The sequence below is a fragment of the Megalobrama amblycephala genome, linkage group LG14, assembly GCF_018812025.1.
Source record: "Megalobrama amblycephala isolate DHTTF-2021 linkage group LG14, ASM1881202v1, whole genome shotgun sequence".
Lineage (NCBI taxonomy): Eukaryota > Metazoa > Chordata > Actinopteri > Cypriniformes > Xenocyprididae > Megalobrama > Megalobrama amblycephala.
In genome coordinates this window covers 47,169,498-47,188,545 of record NC_063057.1, presented here as the reverse complement: position 1 = coordinate 47,188,545, position 19,048 = coordinate 47,169,498, and the positions used below count along the sequence as shown (strand labels likewise).

Genomic DNA, 19,048 nt, shown 5'->3' with positions numbered 1-19,048 from the left:
CGTCAAACGCCTGTGTATGCGTATGAGTCAAATAAAGTTTACTTTGCAAGGCTGTGCATTCGACTGCGCATATGCAAAAAAAGTGGAATATACTTTGGGCTTTACTCTCTACTTTTGTCTAGCACCCTGATGAAGGCCTGTTTGGGGCAAGGACTGAGGACTGGTGTGATGTGTTCATATCTTTTGGTTCTGCTCAGAATCCTGGCATACATGTTACCCACGATACATGGTGGTGGTAGTAGTAGTAGTAGTAGTAGTAGTAGTAGTAGTAGTAGTAGTAGTAGTATACTTAAAGTGAAGTTCTTTTTCTGTTCTTTGTTGATGTGTAAAACTAAGTTCGAAATACATGAAGCAGCAATATACTGTAATCGAACATCTGACACTGCTGAAGAGCAATGGTTACATGAATATGTAAAAATGTTGTGCGCTTTCCTCTCAGTAACAAAATAAACACAACAAAAATGAGAAACTAGCAAGGATTTTTTAATAAGAGCAAAAAAAAGCATTGGATCATGGCAACGTGGATGTTTGTTTGCACAAGCTCTGTAATTCGGCACTCCAGTAAAGTCACATCGTGTTTATATTATAACACTTTATAAAACAGATTGCTTAAAATCAAGCATCTTTATTGTATTAAACATGAAAAACTGTGTCCGTATTTCATAATTTCATTAGAAGTACAACTTTGTTTTCTACTAAAAAGCAGCTCTGATGTGTTTGTTTTCACTCGCAGACATCTGACTTCTACGGACTCGAGAGGAGAAAGAAGGCGGAACCTCACACCTACTTTACATATTGACCATGTAATGGACACTTCATAAACCTCTATAGTCACGTGGATTAAACCTCTATAGTCACATGAATTACTAACAATGTGTTTCATACCTTCCTGGACCTTGAAAGTGGTATTTGCGTTGGATCTATATAGAGGGACAGAAACCTCTCAATTTCATTAAAAATAACTTCATTTGTGAAGTTATAATGAATTTTTAAACAAAATAAGAATAATTTACACCGATCATCCTGTTCAAAAGTTTTCACCCCCTGGCTCTTAATGGATATTGCCTTCTTGAGCATCACTGAATGTTTGCAGCTTTTGTAATAGTTGTGCTTGTGTCCCTCAGTTTGTCCTCAGTGTGAAAAGAACAAAAGGGGTCAAATATACAGAACATGCTGGAAAACCAAAGAATGTACAGGAGCTGGAAGATTTTTCTGAAGAACAGTGGAGTTTAACTGCTCAGGACAAACAAGGGACTCATAAAAAAAACAAAAAAAAACAGCCATGGACCATCCAGGTAGTGGCACACAATATTAAAAATCAAGTGTATGTAATTTGTCTTGTCTTGTGTGTGTATATATATATATTTTCATGATCCTTCTTTAAAATATATATATTACAATATTAATATATAATATTTTGGAGGTTCTGCAAGGTGTATGTAAAATGTACGGCAAAATGTTGCTATGATTACTATGTCGTTTGTCAATTTCATCACTCACACAGAACAAAAATTTAGCGAATTCATTTCCTCCCACATTTAAATGCAGTTATCACTCCTAAAACATTGCAGAGTGAACGTGACCACTGGACCTCTAGCGTTCACTTTAATATCTTATTTACATCATGTCTACAGTATACTTTGCTGGTTATGAGGGGATTTGTGAAAGTATAAAGCTTGTGCTGATTCTGAACACATACATTTTGAGTGAATTCTCTGCATGGTGACTCTAAAACGCCTCTGATGGGCTATACTAAATATGAACATGCAATGTACGATAATACCTCAGTATAAAGTCTACGGTGCAATATTTATTGCGATTTTTATTTATTTATTTATTTTTATTTTTTTTAAAAAGGACAAATGATGTCAATTTGAAACAGAAACTTCCAGTGTAATGATTTCAGTTTTCATAATAAGGAAAAAATATTAAACAACCAATAAAAAAAAGTAGTAAGTGGAAAAAAGTTTTACTCCTTTTTGTTTATTATACTTGTAAAATTTAGTTTAACAGACTGCTAATCTCAACAAATTCACTAAGACCTTATACAGTAAGGTTCATTAGTTAACATTAGTTCACTACATTAACTAAAAGATTGTATTCCTTGATTTCATCACCTATATGATCTAATCCCTAAATGACAATGATTCGCCAATGTTTATTAAACCTTTGACAAATAAAATTGTGAAAATCTGCATTCAAGCTGCCGTTGATCTAGAGAGAGTTGTCATGTTTAGATATAAACAGCTTAACAAAAATCTTTTCAAACACAGTATCATTATTTCTGTTACAAATAATTCCAATTATTACAGAAGTATATAAAAGTTTATTATTCAAATATGTCTACATTACCAATCAAAACAGAATAGATCACGTTTTGAAAGTGCTTCAAATAACGCCGGTATCAATTGCATTGTTAAGCCACTAGGTGGCAACAAATTACTGTTAAAACTATATCACTGAATCATTCTTTCGGAAACAAGTGAAGTCTTTATGAATCCAACTTAAAAAAGTATTCTGTTTCACCTGTCTGGATCTTGCATGCGTGTTCAAACATCTTATTTGTGTTGAAGTTGTATTAACACTTTACAGTAAGGTTCATTTGTTAACATTAGTTAATGTATTAACATGAACTAACTATGAGCAATACATTTGTTACTGTTACTTAATAAAATTAGATAATAATACAGCTGTTCATATTGTTCATGTTAGTTCACAGTGCATTAAATGTTAACAAATACAACTCTTGATTTTAATGTATTAGTAAATGTTAACATTATTAACATTATGAATACTGTAGGAATGCAGTACATTATTAGTTAATGTTAACTAATGAACCTTATTGTAAAGTCTTAGTGAATTTGTTGAGATTAGCAGTCTGTTAAACTAATGTTAAACTAATTTTACAAGTATAATAAACAAAAAGGATAAAAAAAAGTATTGTGCATTTTTCCCCCTTACTACTATTTTTTTATTGGTTGTTAAATACTTTACCTATTATGAAAACTGAAAACAATACACTGGAAGTTTCTGTTTCAAATTTTTTAAATATCACAATAAATATTGTACCGTTACATCCCTATTAGTTACTTTTAATTAAAAAATAATATGTTACATTGCACTTTTGTGTCACTTTTTCTCACCTGGGCTGGGCTTGCTTGTTTTTCAATAACAAAAAAAGTTTCATTTTGGCCAAATCATCCTCTTGGAATTATAAGGTTATAAGGATCTGAATTCTGAGCAGTTTTGAGATATTGAGCTTCAAAGTTTTTGCAATCCATTCAACTTTGTAGATTGAACCTTCTTGTTTTCTAAATAAAAAGTCCCTAAATGTACTCCTTACCAAAAACATCACATAATGTAAATAAGTTGTCACAGAATAAGAGTATGTGATAACTCAATTTTGACAAAAATGTCAAACAGAAACTTATAATTCCAAGGGGACAAAATGTTAAGGCCCTTTAAACCTCAGACAGAAGGAAATGTATATTTACGCCTGTACAGTAGAGGGCGTAGCTCAAACAAACCTTTCAGCTGTGCTGCCATTCTGGGTTAAAGTAAAGTAGGATACAAGGAAGTTCAACACTCTTATTTCTAAATCTAATCTAAAGTAATTTTATTATTACATGGTTGAATTAGATCAGTTAATAAAGTGAGTATTAAGTGTATTTGTATAATTTAAAACAGTTAATTATTACAGGTTTGCATACAATTCTGAGATTGCATTTCACTGTTTTTATTAATTTTAAGGAATAATGAATATTTTTGTTCAAGTGAGAAAATCCATCATGCTTACACAGCGCACACAACACCTCTGCACTTTTTTTTCGCTCAACATGGAAACAGGAGAGCTGTGTCAATAAATTTTTTGTTGTAAATGGAAAAAGTAATGTTACATTACTATTTACTTGAAAAAATTATCTGATAATGTAACTCATGTTACTTGTAATGTGTTACCCCAACAGTGAAAATGAGATCAAATAAGAACAATTTCCAATCAACCTGTTCAAAGGTTTACACCTACTGGCTCTTAATGTACTGTGTTGCCTTGAGCATCAGGGAATGTTTGCAGCTTTTGATCATCCAGGTAACAACACAAAATATTAAGAATTAAGAACTAAGCATATGCAAACTCTCGAACTGGATCTTTTGTGTAAATTCTGTTATTATTTTGTATTGTGGTCTAAATGTAAAATATCATGTGACTTGAACTCGACACATATTTCAAGTTCCTCTCAAATAAGTAGTTTATTTTTATTGCAAGACAAAGAAAGCATTAAAAAATGTGTATATTAAAATAACATATATTAAAATGTATATATAATGATTTAACAGTCTACATTTTTTATAATATGCCTGACAAGAGGGGGGATAATGTTTTGTGTTCTCTTGCAAAAGTTGTGTGTTCCCCGAGAAACTTTACATTCACTCGCAAAGAAATCAATCCCCCCCCCCCCCCCCCCCACTCTTCACCATGTCCATTCAGATATTTTCTGTAGCCACTCATATGACCCACAACAAACATTCAAAATTAAATGCATTATTTTTTGTCTGATATCGACATCTGTTTTTTTTTTTTTAATTTAACTTTACTGTACTGTACTGTAGCTTAATGTCTCCTTCTAATTTATTACTTCAACAGTTAATTTAATCAGGAGCAAAATAAAAAAAAATGTGTGTTTATTACATGATATAAATGTTTTATTACATTTTACATGTTCCTAAAATCCATCCTTCTGCTGGGATCAGGATAAATCTGTTTTTAAATATGTTTTGTTTTTTTGGACCTGAGGTTTCCCAATTTTGTGATCTAATCCAATTTCAGAATCCCCATTTTCAAGATTTGATCCAATCCAATAGCCAAAATTGGATCAGATTACTTCTGAACAACTGGGTCCTCAAGAACATTGCCCTCCAGTACAATTCTGCTGAATGTAAGCTAAATTACCTTTAAGCATACTTTGGAGACCTCAAGGGGTCACTGTATATTTTATGTTTTTTGTGTTCACCTGTGTGTGTTTTGTTTGTTTGTTTGTTTGTTTCAGCATCACATGATCCTTCAGAAATCATTCTGATATACTGATTTGGTGATCAAGAAACATTTATTATTATTAGTGTCACGATCATCGCCTGCTCCTGTCAGTTCCCGGACTACACTTCCCACAATCCTCCCTGTCTGTCACATGTTCACGTCACACCAATCACCTGTTGCCACATCCACCCTAGCACACCACACTAATCACCACACCCAGCTGCAGCTCATAACCAGGAACTGTCTCACACACCACTTCACCGCGAAGTCTTGATCTTGCCCCAGCTGTCACTACTGAGCGTTATTACCCTGTTGGATTACCTGTTACTGTCTTTGTTTGCCTAACGTTTCCTGACCCTTTGCTGCCTGCCCATCGACCCTGCGCCTGCTCTCTGGACTGTGAACCTTGCTTGTTGCCCTGACCCTCTGCCTGTCTCTGACCACGTTTCTGCCTGTTCTACATTGCTGTGTTTGCTGATTCTGACCCCTGCCTGTACGACGACGAGTACTTTTAATAAAGCTTGCAAAATGGATCCCATGTCGAGTATTGAATCACAACAATTAGCAATACTGAAAATAGTTTTAGTCCTTAGCATTTTTTCAGAAATTTGACAGGATTATGATAGAGTTCAAAAGAACAGCATTTATTTTAAAAAAATATATATATTTTGTAACATTACAAATGTATTTAGTGTCAAATTTATGCATTCTTGATAGTATTAATTTGTTTATAAATAAATAAATAAATAAATAATAATAATAATAATAATAATAAAAAACCTAACTGACCCCAAACTTTTTAAAGGTGCCGTAGAACGTGTTTTCAAAAGTCAAGTCTAAGGTGTCCCCTGAATGTGTCTGTGAAGTTTCAGCTCAAAATACCCCATAGATTTTTTTTTTATTCATTTTTTTTAACTGCCTATTTTGGGACATCATTAAATATCCACCAATTCAGGCTGTGGCCCCTTTAAATTCTTGTGCTCCCCGCCGCCAGAGCTCGCGCTTGCCTTAAACAGCATAAACAAAGTTCACACAGCTAATATAACCCTCAAAATGGATCTTTACAAAGTGCATGCATACATCGGATTATGTGAGTATTGTATTTATTTGGATGTTTACATTTGATTCTGAATGAGTTTGATAGTATGCTCCGTGGCTAAAGCTAACATTACACACTGTTGGAGAGATTTATAAAGAATGAAGTTGTGTTTATGAATTATACAGACTGCAAGTGTTTAAAAATGAAAACAGTGACGGCTCTTTCGTCTCCGTGAATACGGTAAGAAATGATGGTAACTTTAACCACATTTAACATTAGCAACATGCTAACGAAACATTTAGAAAGACAATTTACAAATATCACTAAAAATATCATGTTATCATGGATCATGTCAGTTATTATTGCTCCATCTGCCATTTTTCGCTATTGTTCTTGCTTGCTTACCTAGTCTGATGATTCAGCTGTGCACAAATCCAGACGTTAATACTGGCTGCCCTTGTCTAATGCTTTGAACATGGGCTGGCATATGCAAATATTGGGGGCGTACATATTAATGATCCCAACTGTTACGTAACAGTCGGTGTTATGTTAAGATTCGCCTGTTCTTCAGAGGTCTTTTAAACAAATGAGATTTATATAAGATAGAGAGGAAACAATGGTGTTTGAGACTCACTGTATGTCTTTTCCATGCACTGAACTCTTGTTATTCAACTATGCCAAGGTAAATTCAATTTGTAATTCTAGGGCACCTTTAACAGTAGTGTAAATATGCTGCTTACTTAGGCTGTATATCAAGTGTAGGCTTCTACTGAGAAGTGGATAGAGATTTATTTGCTCATGTTGTCTTTGATCAGCATGGATACATTTTAGATTTTGCTTCATGAAAATCACTCTTCTGTAAGCATTGTGCAGATGTATTACAGAGTCATAGATTTTTTTTTCTTACAAATCACCAGGAAAATAATACATTTTCTATATAATAGAAGTACAGAGATCTTATTATCTTAGAGTTTCTAGGTTGAGTTCTAAAGTACAAACACATTTAACTTAGCTAAGTAATACTTTAGCATTAATTGCAATAAACATTTTAAACCAACTACTGACTACAATCTGTGCAACAATAATCCCAGCTGTCATACCAGCTGCTATCAGTAGTGTAGCACCACAGGTACTTTTCACCATAGTAGCCACAGGGGTGTTCAGGCTTGCAGGTTTTCTCATTCACCGCAGAGAAGCAGTCATCAGAAGTACAGCACTCGTGCCGATTCTTATTGTTATTATCCGTATAGCCACACACTTTTTTTTCACCATATTTGTAGGGTTCATCTCCCTCATCACTTTGACAGCTGTCACAACATTCAGTGTCATCCAAACAGCCATCAGCTGCAGGCTTCTGCTTCTCTGGGACCAACAGGCTTTCCACATCTGACTGCTCTGATGCGTACCTTTTGCGGAACTCCTCATATTCAGAATCCCTTTCTCGCTTTCTCGATTTGTGAAACGCATTGTTCAATGTCTCTTTGAAATTATTATAGTGGTCTTCAAAACAGTCATTATGGAAAATTCTAACTGACTGAGCAGTTTGCATGAGCGTAGTATAGAGTTGACTAACCTGAACATTCAGGGCTGAAACACTCATCAGTTTTATGTTGTCGATCGGATGATTTTGTCCTATGTAACCGAAGGAAAAAGACTTTGTGTCATCGTTGCTGTGATAATAGCAGACTGCCGTCCAGACGTGAGAGGGCACCGTGACCCTTTTGGAGTCCTTTGGTATTCGGACATTTGCACTGGGTACCGTGCCTGTGACAATGTACGCTTTTCCATCAATGTTAAGCTGTTTTAAAAATCTCTTCAAAGTTGTCTCCCATTTACACCAGTGGACTCGGTTAAAGCGAGGAACCATTGGAGCAGCATTGGTCAGTGTAAATGTTGCTTTACGGCCTTCTTTGTATTGGAAACAGTTGGGGTTCAGGTGTCCACGATCATATTTGATGTCATTGTTGACATTGTTTTCTTTGTAGTCACTGCTCATGGATTGATTTACTTTAATAATGTTTTTATCTATGGTAGGGTCATTCTCAGGGACCATATAATCAATGTTAGTATCGGAAATCTGCAGAAAAAAATATAATGTTAGAAGAGTAATTTAATGCTATAATATTTGGTTTCACTTTTTTCCCCCTAAATTTTATAGAAACATTTTTTTTTCTTCCTGCCTTCTTTGTCTTTAATTATATTTAAAGGTGCCCTAGAACACTATTTCACAAGATGCAATATGTCTCTGGTGTAATAAAAGTCTAAGGTGTCCCCTGAATGTGTCTGTGAAGTTTCAACTCAAAATACCCCATAGATTTTTTTTTATTGTACCATGTTTTAACTGCCTATTTTGGGGTGGGATTAAAAATGTGCAGATTCAGTGCGTGTACATTAGCAACATGCTAACGAAGCATTTAGAAAGACAATTTACCATTAAATATAGTTCACCTTACAGTTATAAAAGTTATTATCGCTCAGTCTGCCATTTTTCGCTATTGTCCTTGCTTGTATATGCAAATATTGGGGGCGTACATATTAATGATCCCGACTGTTGCATTACAGTCGGTGTTATGTAGATTTGCCTGTTCTTCGGAGGTCTTTTAAACAAATGAGATTTACATAAGGAGGAAACAATGGAGTTTGAGACTCACTGTATGTCATTTCCATGTACTGAACTCTTGTTATTCAACTATGCCATGGTAAATTAAATTTTACGATTGTACAATTGTACAATTACTATTTTAAGTGCAAAGAAGAACTATCCATCTAATATATTTTATAACGCAGACCACTAATCCAATTAAATGAACACAACTGCACTGCTTCTTATGTAATGCAGAGCCAAAATTGCTAATGAAAGTCTTTTGTTAGACAGTGAAGCACATACCTGTGGCTCTATGCGCCAGATGTTTTCCTTTTCATTTTTACAATCAGCACCAAGTGTGTAGGCACTGTAGAGGGGAATTCTGTGGTGAACCGAATAGAGTGTAGCATAATAAAAGCCTCCTTTTACCAACTTTTGACAGATTTTCTTGGCATTCTGATCCATCCCAACTGGTTCTTTGTCATCATAGAAAAACTCTTTACACTCTGCAAAGGTTTCGACCACTTTTGCCTGAGCACTGAATGCTCTCAGCACAACACAGATGAGCAGGCATACAAGAAACATGTTTTGAAGCTGCAGTAGCAAATATTGTGTGTTATACTGGCCTTTTGACAGCTAAACTCTTAGGACAAAAGACAGAGAGGCAGATTGTCAAGCAATAGAACATTTAATCTGAAAGAGGAAATCACAAGATTATTGGTAAAATGGTTCAAAATTACAACAGAGTTTTCAGTATGTTTTTAAGTGCATTACAACTTATGCAAGCAACTATCTATGCAACAAAACAATTATAGCTGAAAAATTAAAGCTGCAAGCAGCGATGAAAGGGCCCTCGCACCCGGGCTCACCGCCACCCGTTGGCCTTAGGAAAACAGTGAACAGTGGGCGACATGCATGTAAGCGAGTGAATACAGGAGAATTATGCCAAAGTCATTTCGAAATGCCACACTTCCTGTGGCCAACAGGTGGCGCTTTGACCGTCACTGAATATTGCCATGTTGATGTCTTCAGGCAAGGACTATCATCGAACATGTGAAGTTTGAAACAGATCGGACATTGTATGCCTGAGTTACAACAACTTCCTGTTTCTTTCATTGCGTTATTTGCATACATTAGCACTCAGCCAAGTGTTGCATAATTTAACGTGTTTCTAGCATGTTTGGTACTTCGTGGCATAATGAAACATGAATCTGGTAGTGAATTACAGTGTAAAGCATGCCATTTCCTGTTGCCAGCAGGTGGCGCTATGGCTAACTGAATATTGTCATATAGATGTCTTTAGGCCAGGACTCTTATCACACATGTGAAGTTTGGAGCAGATCGGACATTGTATGCTTGAGTTACAACAGCTTCATCTTTCATGGCGAAACATCAGAATTTGTCAGTCCACCACGGACACAACCTTCAACGAAAACTCAAGATCTTTGCAATTTAACATCTCAAAGGCCTTAAGATTAGACTGGCCATATATGATGTTGATCTGGTTTAATCTCTATGAGGAGTTAATCACAGTGTAAAACATGTCATTTCCTGTTGCCCCCAGGTGGCGCTATGACTGTTACTGAATATTGTCATATAGATGTCTTCAGGTCAGGACTCTAATAAAACATGTGAAGTTTGGGACAGATCCAACATCGTATGCCCGAGTTACAACAACTTCCTGTTTCATGGCGAAACATCGAACTTTGCCAGGCCGCCACGGACATGCCTTTCAGCGAAAACTCTAGATCTTCGCAATTTAACGTCTCAAAGGCCTTTAGATTAGACTGACCAAATATGATGTTGATCTGATTAAAGCTCTAGGAGGAGTTTGTTAAAGTACAACATGTGGAAATGGCAAAAACTGCCAAAATTTTGTAGAGAAAATTCAAAATATCTCACTTCCTGTTGGGTTTACAAACTTTGCACCCGGGGCTTTTTTGTAGGTATTGGGCTGTTACATCTGTCTACCGAATTTCATAACTGTACGTGAAATGTAGCACGAAGGGCGCTTAATTGAAATTTTGTAGGTGGCGCTATTGAGCCATTTTGCCACACCTAATTCTGAAACCCATATCAGATGTAAATTTTCACCACTTCTGACGCGTGTGCAAAGTTTCATGGGTTTTTGAGAACGTTTAGGCCCTCAAAAATGCGATTCATTTTGGAGAAGAAGAATAATTGGCTGAGCAATTCCAATAGGGTCCTCACACCATCGGTGCTCGGGCCCTAATAATACACTAACTCCCTAACTTAAACAAGAGAAAACAAGATATAAAGAAAATGGCACCCACCTCTCTACTAACCCTTCCCCAAATGATTAACAAAATAAACTTAGGTAAAGAAAAACAATAACAAAAGTATATACAAAAGGAGATAACTTACAAAACATAAGGGTTTTCTGGTAGCACAAAGTACAACAAAAAGTGTCAACACAATGACACTAAAGAAGAAGAAAAAAAAAAAAAAATCAACAAGGTATAAGTCAAAAACAACTTAATAAGGCTTTCTGGGTTGGGAAAAGAAGCCTCACAATGCAGCCTCCACACACACAAACACACACACACACACTGCTCTCTTTGTGCAATGGTGCTGCTTAAATCCCCACAGCTTCCTCTCCTCCTCCAATCACATCAGATCACCAGTCACTGGAGTCAGGTGGCAGCCGTTACTTCCTGCTTATGGAAGTAGAGAGAGAGGGAAAACAGGGAGAAAGGGAAAAAAAACACAAAACAAAACAAAAACATACGTCCTTGGACGTAACAATCAACTTTATAAAAGTTTGGTTAAAAAAAAAAAAATCCTGAACCCTAAAAATTGATTTGTAAATGGCATGTATATTGTTTTTGCCTATACATGTCATTTCATGTCTTTTTATTTTTTTAAACAACCGAGTTCTGGTGTCCACTACAGAGGACATACTGTAGCATAACATATGAATAAAATATATTTCAAAAAAAAAAAAAAAATCCCCATTTGTTTATCACGCTCTGAACAATGTCATGACATGAAAAATACTAAATTCAAACAACCTTTTGTTTTTTCGGGCTCTCAGTAGGAAACATTACATTGTCCATCTGATCCAAATATGTATAGGCCTATTATTAATTTTCATTTCACAAAAACACTCAATTTAATTGCAATTCAGTTGTCTCCTGTCTTTCTCAAACAATATTTAAGTTATTAACAGTTTAACTCTACGCTGTCATGTGCCAATTCAGGACTGAAATATTACGGAGGTAGAAACCACATCAAATGTAGGGTGAATGAAGGGTGATTGGGACACAAGGTCAGATGGGACAGTAACTATATAGAATTTATTTTCTTTTCAAATAAAAACTTTTTTTGCTGAGGCCTAGCTGTGAGACCGCATAATTCAAATGGGATGCCCTCATTGGTCTAACATCATGTAAGTGGGTGGGACATGCATCAAACGGGAAGTTGACCGTGAAATGCATGAACTGAGGAAAATGACATACGCTTTTGGTAGTTTTAATAATAAGGTCTTAAAATTGTCATAGCTACTACAAACGTTTGATAGAAACATGAATATGACGCACTACTGCTACAAAATCAGTAAAAACAATTGTTAATATCATGTTTCTATTTTCAGAATTAGGTTGTTTTTATTTTGTCCCATCCACCCAAACACAAAATGTGTAATTTTGGGTGATTGGGACAGTGCTTAAATGCTTTGCTAATTAAGAAAATTATTAGCCTTGCAATAGAGAACCATTGTTTATGCTCTATATGCTCTATATTCTCTATATTCTGAAAATAGAAACATTATAGTTAAACTCATTTTTTTTTTTTTTTTACTGATTGCAGTAATAATTTTACTGTTGCAGTAATGAAAGGTTTGACTTTTGGACTTCAAACCTTCTTTTGATGGATTTCAAATAAATAAAGTTGAACAAACATAAACATGGACTCTTAATGATGATGAACAGAAAAGGAAATATTGCATATAAAATTATATCAAAGTATGAACTGTGCAATACAGTAAATATGCTTAAACTACCCTAAATCAATGGAAAGACGTGCTGTCCCAATCACCCAAACGTTACCAAACAAATGGTTTTGCTCAGTTTGCAGAAAAGTGTATGTCGCACATCCTTTCATTATAATATACCATCGTTTCCTCCTCAAATGGATAGTTAACATCTTCAGTATTACAGAAATGTATCATGTGCTGAGCTGATGTTTTTCATTTAAGACAAATTCAAAAACTGTCCCAATCACCCTTTTAATTCACCCTAGTAAATACATAAAAAAAAAAAAAAAAAAAATGAATAAACGGTTAAAAGAAAAAAAAAAGTCAACTTTCAGTTTAGCGATTGTTTCCTTGAACATTTTTTTTGTTATTTCCCCAACATTCGTTTTATTTATTAAATTATTTATCTTCCTCGCACATTTAATTCATTGTGTATTTATTTATGCAGGAATATGTGAAATTATTGTGTATTTATTTACACATGTATTTTATTTATGTACAATTTTGTGGATTTATTTATTCTGGTATTTATATATTTATTGTTTTTGCAGGTTTCGTCCTCCATAAAAGATATGATTGTAAAATACATGATGAACGTCATCCTCCACTCCTTCATTAGTAAAATCATAAATGGGCTTTATTTCGATGACGCATTAGTGATACTGAAAGCTGATTGGCTTGATGGTTATATATGCGGAAAAGAGCCAATTTAATCAATCTCTAGAGTTTATAAGATGTCCGATTTATCCTCCCTTGTGCCTTTTTACACGCATTTTGGACAGAAGCAATGCCTACATGATCCATTAGACTGTAAGTGCCTTAATTGCGAAGTGGACGCTTTTGCTCAATTATGAATAGGCTAATGCAGATTTTGGACACGAATATTTCCAAGGATTTTAATAATAATAATAACAACAACAATAACTGTTCAGAAAGAATAAAAATTATATTTATTAAAGAAAACGTCCAAATGAAGTTTGAAACAGTCAATAAATGTGTTCCGATTCGACGTGCGCTCACGCGCTCTTCTCATGTGCACGTGCATGCATGCGATGAGTTGCTATAGCGACGCGTGTTATGAATTCTGACTGAATATATACACTCGAACCGATCACTGTCTGTTGGTTGAGAGACGAGGCGAATTTACAGACTTTTGCAGAGTATTTTCTGTGCGAATCTTGTGACTTGGAAGCTGTTGGAGGATTTCTGAGAGGAGACTTTTATTCTAGAAGACATCGCAGGATATATCCTTTTTATATAAAGTTATATTTTTGAAAGAGTTCCTATTATTTTTGAGGATACTTTTATTTCATTGTTCTTCTCTTAGTTTAGAAGGAGTTTGTTTTTATTTCTTTTTTTTTTTTATTAATTTTTGTTTTGTTTTATTTTTTTATTTTCTGTGGAGGAGTATTTCTGAGGAGAGTTGTATTTTATTGTATTGCATTTTGTATTGTATTTTGTATAGTTTTTATTGCAGATTGCAGGAAGATGGCTCACATGATGGGTGAAAGAGGAGGCGAGTGCTTTAGTTTTTCACTTGTTTATGGTATGGTATGATGTACAATGATTGCCTACATTAATGTGAAAAAAATTGTGCCAGGTAACCCATTTGATCCCCCAAGTGATCAGATGAATTTGATTCCTTGCATATGAAATAAACGCTTCAATTTGAGTAACTAAAGTAACAATTTGTAATTGACCCACTGACATTGATTATTGATACAACATAACTAACTATGTGATGTTTGGAGACCCAGTTCTGATGATCAGGATCCGCTGCCAGACCCGACCCAGACACAGAGCCAGGAGCTTCCTGGATATTTAACACCTCTGTCTTCTGAGTCGGCTGTTTCTATGTCCGCAGGTCAGGCTGTCAGGTCCGCCGACAGCTTCGATGGATGGCTGTGCCCTCCGCTGCCAGGTCAAGTTCCTGTCGAGCCAAAGGAGACGTTACGTGGCCTAACTGCCCAGGGTGCCATGGAGGCTTCTCCTGTGAGCGAGAGCTCAACAGGTGAGATTGAAATAAGGCCGGGCGGTGTAAAGTGGACAGATCAATGGTAATTGCGCTGTCTGACACACACCCGAAACACGCACACAGAAATCCTCTTCTCAGACGGCATTCTATCGTTGCTTAATTTGATGTCAGAGATGTTTCTAATAGTTGTGTTTTCAATTGTTTTCTTCATTTCAGAAAAACCTACAGAACGCAGGAAGAGGAAACGAATTCGTTCTTTCCTCAACAGGCCGTGGAAGGCCGTGGAAGATCTGGAGCCAGAGTCTGATCCCGAGCCACCGTCACCTGCTCCAGATCTGGAGCCAGAGTCTGATCCCGAGCCACCGTCACCTGCTCCAGATCTGGAGCCAGAGTCTGATCCCGAGCCACCGTCACCTGCTCCAGATCTGGAGCCAGAGCCTGATCCCGAGCCACCGTCACCTGCTCCAGATCACTCCGGCGTCAAGCCAATTAATGGTAAGTCGGCAGTGGTTATTTCTCCAACGTTATTTTGTCAGTTTTATTTTCCCCATTTTAATATGATTTTTTCGACACAACCAGCACTGATATTTTTTAAATAAAACAATTGTTTTTCTTCCTTTCAGAAAAACCTACAGAACGCAGGAAGAGGAAAAGAATTCGTTCTTTCCTCAACAGGCCGTGGAAGGCGATGAAGAGTCCTTTCCGGTGCTGTTGCCCCTGTAGTGATGTGGATGTTGTGGAGCCTTTTGTCCTCCACCAGATTCCGCCTGTGAGCTGTTGCCCCTGTCCCGAGTGTCACCTGCTCCAGATCTGGAGCCAGAGCCTGATCCCGAGCCGCCGTCACCTGCTCCAGATCTGGAGCCAGAGTCTGATCCCGAGCCGCCGTCACCTGCTCCAGATCTGGAGCCAGAGTCTGATCCCGAGCCGCCGTCACCTGCTCCAGATCTGGAGCCAGAGTCTGATCCCGAGCCGCCGTCACCTGCTCCAGATCTGGAGCCAGAGTCTGATCCCGAGCCACCGTCACCTGCTCCAGATCACTCCGGCGTCAAGCCAATTAATGGTAAGTCGGCAGTGGTTATTTCTCCAACGTTATTTTGTCAGTTTTATTTTCCCCATTTTAATATGATTTTTTCGACACAACCAACACTGATATTTTTTAAATAAAACAATTGTTTTTCTTCCTTTCAGAAAAACCTACAGAACGCAGGAAGAGGAAAAGAATTCGTTCTTTCCTCAACAGGCTGTGGAAGGCGATGAAGAGTCCTTTCCGGTGCTGTTGCCCCTGTAGTGATGTGGATGTTGTGGAGCCTTTTGTCCCTCCACCAGATCTGGAGCCAGAGCCTGATCCCGAGCCACCGTCACCTGCTCCAGATCTGGAGCCAGAGCCTGATCCCGAGCCACCGTCACCTGCTCCAGATCTGGAGCCAGAGTCTGATCCCGAGCCTGATCCCGAGCCCGTCACCTGCTCCAGATCTGGAGCCAGAGTCTGATCCCGAGCCACCGTCACCTGCTCCAGATCACTCCGGCGTCAAGCCAATTAATGGTAAGTCGGCAGTGGTTATTTCTCCAACGTTATTTTGTCAGTTTTATTTTCCCCATTTTAATATGATTTTCTCGACACAACCAGCACTGATATTTTTTAAATGAAACAATGGCTCTAGCAATCTCATATATTTCTTAGATTTTACTGTTTGTTTTTCAGAGTCCTTTGAGTCTCTGTATAACGTGGGAGCGATGCTTGGATCCGGAGGATTTGGCAGGGTGTACGAGGGAACGCGCAAATTTGATGGCAAAAAGGTAAATCTTAATTTTGCTCTTGCATGCATCAAAACATATTTAAAACAATTTACACCGATGGTTTAATACTTAGTGCAAGATCAAGTGCTTGAATACTGTTACTGTTTTGATTTTTGTTGTTGTTGTTGTTTGTTTTTTGCAGGTTGCCATCAAGCAGATGCTCAAGATTGACAACGATCGTTATCTTCATATTGTAAGTTGGCCAAAGCCTGAATATGTATTTAGTTGTTTAAGTGCAGATTACTGTAGTTGATACACCCGTAGGAAGCATCAGGTGTGAATGTGATTGACAAATAAGCCTAGAGGCACCAAATAACTTTGAGCTGAAAAGCCTCTTTTGAACGTATCTAAAAAGATCAAAGAAAAGTACATTTAAAAATGACATGTTTTCTTCAGATTTTTACCCAGCTAACCTTCTGTCTACTACTTTTCTCTAGCCTGGGCACCCCAAACCTCTCGTTACCGAAGTGGCGCTGCTGCTGATGATGAGGCGAGAACCCATATGCCCCTACGTCATACATCTATACGAGTGGTTTGAACATCCTCAAACGTTCACTCTCGTTATGGAGTACCCGGAACCCTGCGAGAGCCTGCATGACTTCATCGCCCGTAACCCTCGACTGTGTGAACCAGCCGCACAGCTCATCGTGCTACAGGCTATGATGGCGCTACTACACTGCCTCGAGCGTGGTGTTTTTCACCATGACATCCATGCTGAGAATTTTCTGTGGAACAAAGACACGTTTCGTCTCAAGCTGATAGACTTTGGCTGCGGTCAGCTATTTAGTAGTGATGGCTACGAGAGCAAAATATACATCGGTGAGTATTTTGGGAGTGTGGAAACCTGAATGTAGTGACTTACTAATTATTTGTTGCTTTAAAATGTGCAAATGTCTTGCTTACAGGAGCACCGCTTTACTGCCCACCTGAAGTCCTGACCGAACCTCGCTTCCACGCCGTCCCAACAAATGTCTGGGCCCTAGGAGTCTTGTTGTATAAGATGGTGAACGGATGTCTTCCTTTTCGCAGTAGAAGAGAAATCACACAGGCCAAAATTACATTTCATAACTCCACATTATCCGAAGGTGAGTGAATAATATTGATAACACTGATAAACACGCATGAAGCAAAGGCTCTGTACAGAAACAGTTAAAGGTGAAGTATGTAAGATTTTTTTATAACTATAGCCCAACGTATAGCGAGAGTTTGGGAAGGGGCCTTTTGAAAATATGCTTTATTTTGTAAGAAACGACATACTTCACTTTTAAAGTAAAAATAAGGAACATTTTAGATGCTATTTTCATAGATGCCAAGTCACATGGTCACGACTAACCAGCTCTCTCCTTATTAAAATTTGTACAGAATGTGCAGATCTGATTAGCCAGTGCCTAGCCCGGGATCCCACTAAACGGCCGACGTTAGAGCAGATGTTTCAGCATGAATGGATTACAAGTGATCTAGATTGGGGAAGTTCAGGAGATTCAGTCTGTCTGTGATTTCAGGTGTGAGGAAGTGTAACAGACAGAGTAGGATTATTATCATGTGTCTTCAATTCTGGATCATTTGCAGTGAGGTGTTCATTGTAATGTTCTTGTTATAGTCAAGTCAAGCTCATTTATGTAGCGCTTTATACAATACAGATTGTTTCAAAGCGGCTTTGTGGTAATAAACAGGAAAATAACAGAATCAGTGATGCAAACAGAAAATATAAAATTGTTCATGAGTTGACTTGTTCATATGATCTTTGTATTGGACAGGAAATAACATACTTGCTGTCCTTGGTGGAAGACTTGACCCGAAGCCTGAAGTCCAACCCCAACCTGACAGGGAACTCGGAGCCCGTCCACGTCTGAGCGAGAACACGAGAGACTGCGAGACTGGAACCAAATCATCAAGCATCATCACAGCCACATTTGCTTTGTTTTAAAATGAATTTTTGCTTTGTTTTTTAAAAAGTCAAGACACCTCATCTTTATTTATATATAGCGCCTCGTATATGACCGATCTGTACATATGTATATATCATTTTTGAATTAAAGAAATGTTTTTTTTTAAACAGTCTCGGCCTAGGAGGAACCTTTGAAGTGAAAAGGCAAAGACCTATTTTTGTGCTTCCCAAAATAAAACTAAATAAAAATGTAAATAAAACTCTACATGATATCAAATGTTTGGAGGTTTCACCATGGCAACAAGAACTCCTTGGTCTTTAACAATGACTGACATTAATTTAGTGATCAAATTTAGCACTCTTAAATAATGTTGTAATCATAATAACTAAACCTCAAATTGTCATAAATCAACATCTCCGTAAAATGTTACGGAGTTTCTAATAGAAATATGACTTTCTGTAACAAAACAGGGCATTGATTTTGTACAATCATGTTTATCCAACATCAGGCATTTTGGGAGACACAACAAGTGAATAGGGAAATTATATAGCAATATTCCTATGAAATATTAGACATTATTATGAAAATGTTGCCAATTATTGCTCCCATTATTACACTTCTTTTTTCATGACATGTTGCCCCAAGAACACATTCATATGCAAATTAGATACAGTATATAGATACAATGTATCACATTTAAGGCCATTTTACCCACACATTGCATCAAGTAAAACGGTA

General features: G+C 37.0%; 2 protein-coding genes and 1 long non-coding RNA gene across 9 annotated transcripts; 1 reads left to right on the top strand and 2 right to left on the bottom strand.

The window, feature by feature from the left end:
- Window positions 1–6,845: 6,845 nt before the first annotated feature.
- Window positions 6,846–9,550, bottom strand: LOC125244523 (endonuclease domain-containing 1 protein-like). The gene is made up of 2 exons (XM_048154592.1): window positions 8,887–9,550; window positions 6,846–8,148 (listed from the first exon to the last, which is right to left on the bottom strand). The coding sequence occupies exons 1-2, from the start codon at window positions 9,238–9,240 to the stop codon at window positions 7,129–7,131; spliced, it is 1,374 nt and encodes a 457-aa protein (XP_048010549.1). The 5' UTR covers window positions 9,241–9,550; the 3' UTR covers window positions 6,846–7,128.
- Window positions 9,551–13,146: 3,596 nt separating this feature from the next.
- Window positions 13,147–18,574, top strand: LOC125245811 (serine/threonine-protein kinase pim-2-like). Of its 7 annotated transcripts, XM_048156580.1 has the most exons (12): window positions 13,152–14,165; window positions 14,514–14,660; window positions 15,248–15,309; window positions 15,433–15,684; window positions 15,813–16,040; window positions 16,141–16,167; window positions 16,327–16,421; window positions 16,564–16,614; window positions 16,859–17,240; window positions 17,327–17,506; window positions 17,784–17,923; window positions 18,179–18,574. In XM_048156580.1, exons 2-11 carry the CDS (start codon window positions 14,548–14,550, stop codon window positions 17,915–17,917), a joined length of 1,524 nt encoding a protein of 507 aa, XP_048012537.1. In that variant the 5' UTR covers window positions 13,152–14,165; window positions 14,514–14,547; the 3' UTR covers window positions 17,918–17,923; window positions 18,179–18,574. The 7 variants fall into 7 exon arrangements, with proteins under 7 accessions (XP_048012541.1, XP_048012536.1, XP_048012539.1 ...); XM_048156579.1 differs by lacking the exon at window positions 17,784–17,923 and having other exon boundaries at window positions 13,149–14,165; XM_048156582.1 differs by lacking the exon at window positions 17,784–17,923 and having other exon boundaries at window positions 13,150–14,165; window positions 15,478–15,684.
- LOC125245933 lies at window positions 15,791–16,320 on the bottom strand. Its single transcript, XR_007179622.1, has 2 exons — window positions 16,132–16,320; window positions 15,791–16,031 (listed from the first exon to the last, which is right to left on the bottom strand). It is a non-coding gene; the product is annotated as an uncharacterized LOC125245933 (long non-coding RNA).
- Window positions 18,575–19,048: the final 474 nt, after the last annotated feature.

Bases quoted from the DNA above. Each gene is read 5' to 3' on its own strand.
- LOC125244523 (XM_048154592.1), bottom strand. From the start codon at position 9,240: ATGTTTCTTGTATGCCTGCTCATCTGTGTTGTGCTGAGAGCATTCAGT. The intron at 8,149-8,886 runs GTTGTGTTCATT...TTTTTTCTGCAG, and splicing joins ATTACATAAGAAGCAGTGCA to ATTTCCGATACTAACATTGA.
- LOC125245811 (XM_048156579.1), top strand. From the start codon at position 14,548: ATGGCTGTGCCCTCCGCTGCCAGGTCAAGTTCCTGTCGAGCCAAAGGA. The intron at 15,310-15,432 runs GCGATGAAGAGT...CACCTGCTCCAG, and splicing joins TCCTCAACAGGCCGTGGAAG to ATCTGGAGCCAGAGCCTGAT. The intron at 17,507-18,178 runs GTGAGTGAATAA...TGTATTGGACAG, and splicing joins TAACTCCACATTATCCGAAG to GAAATAACATACTTGCTGTC.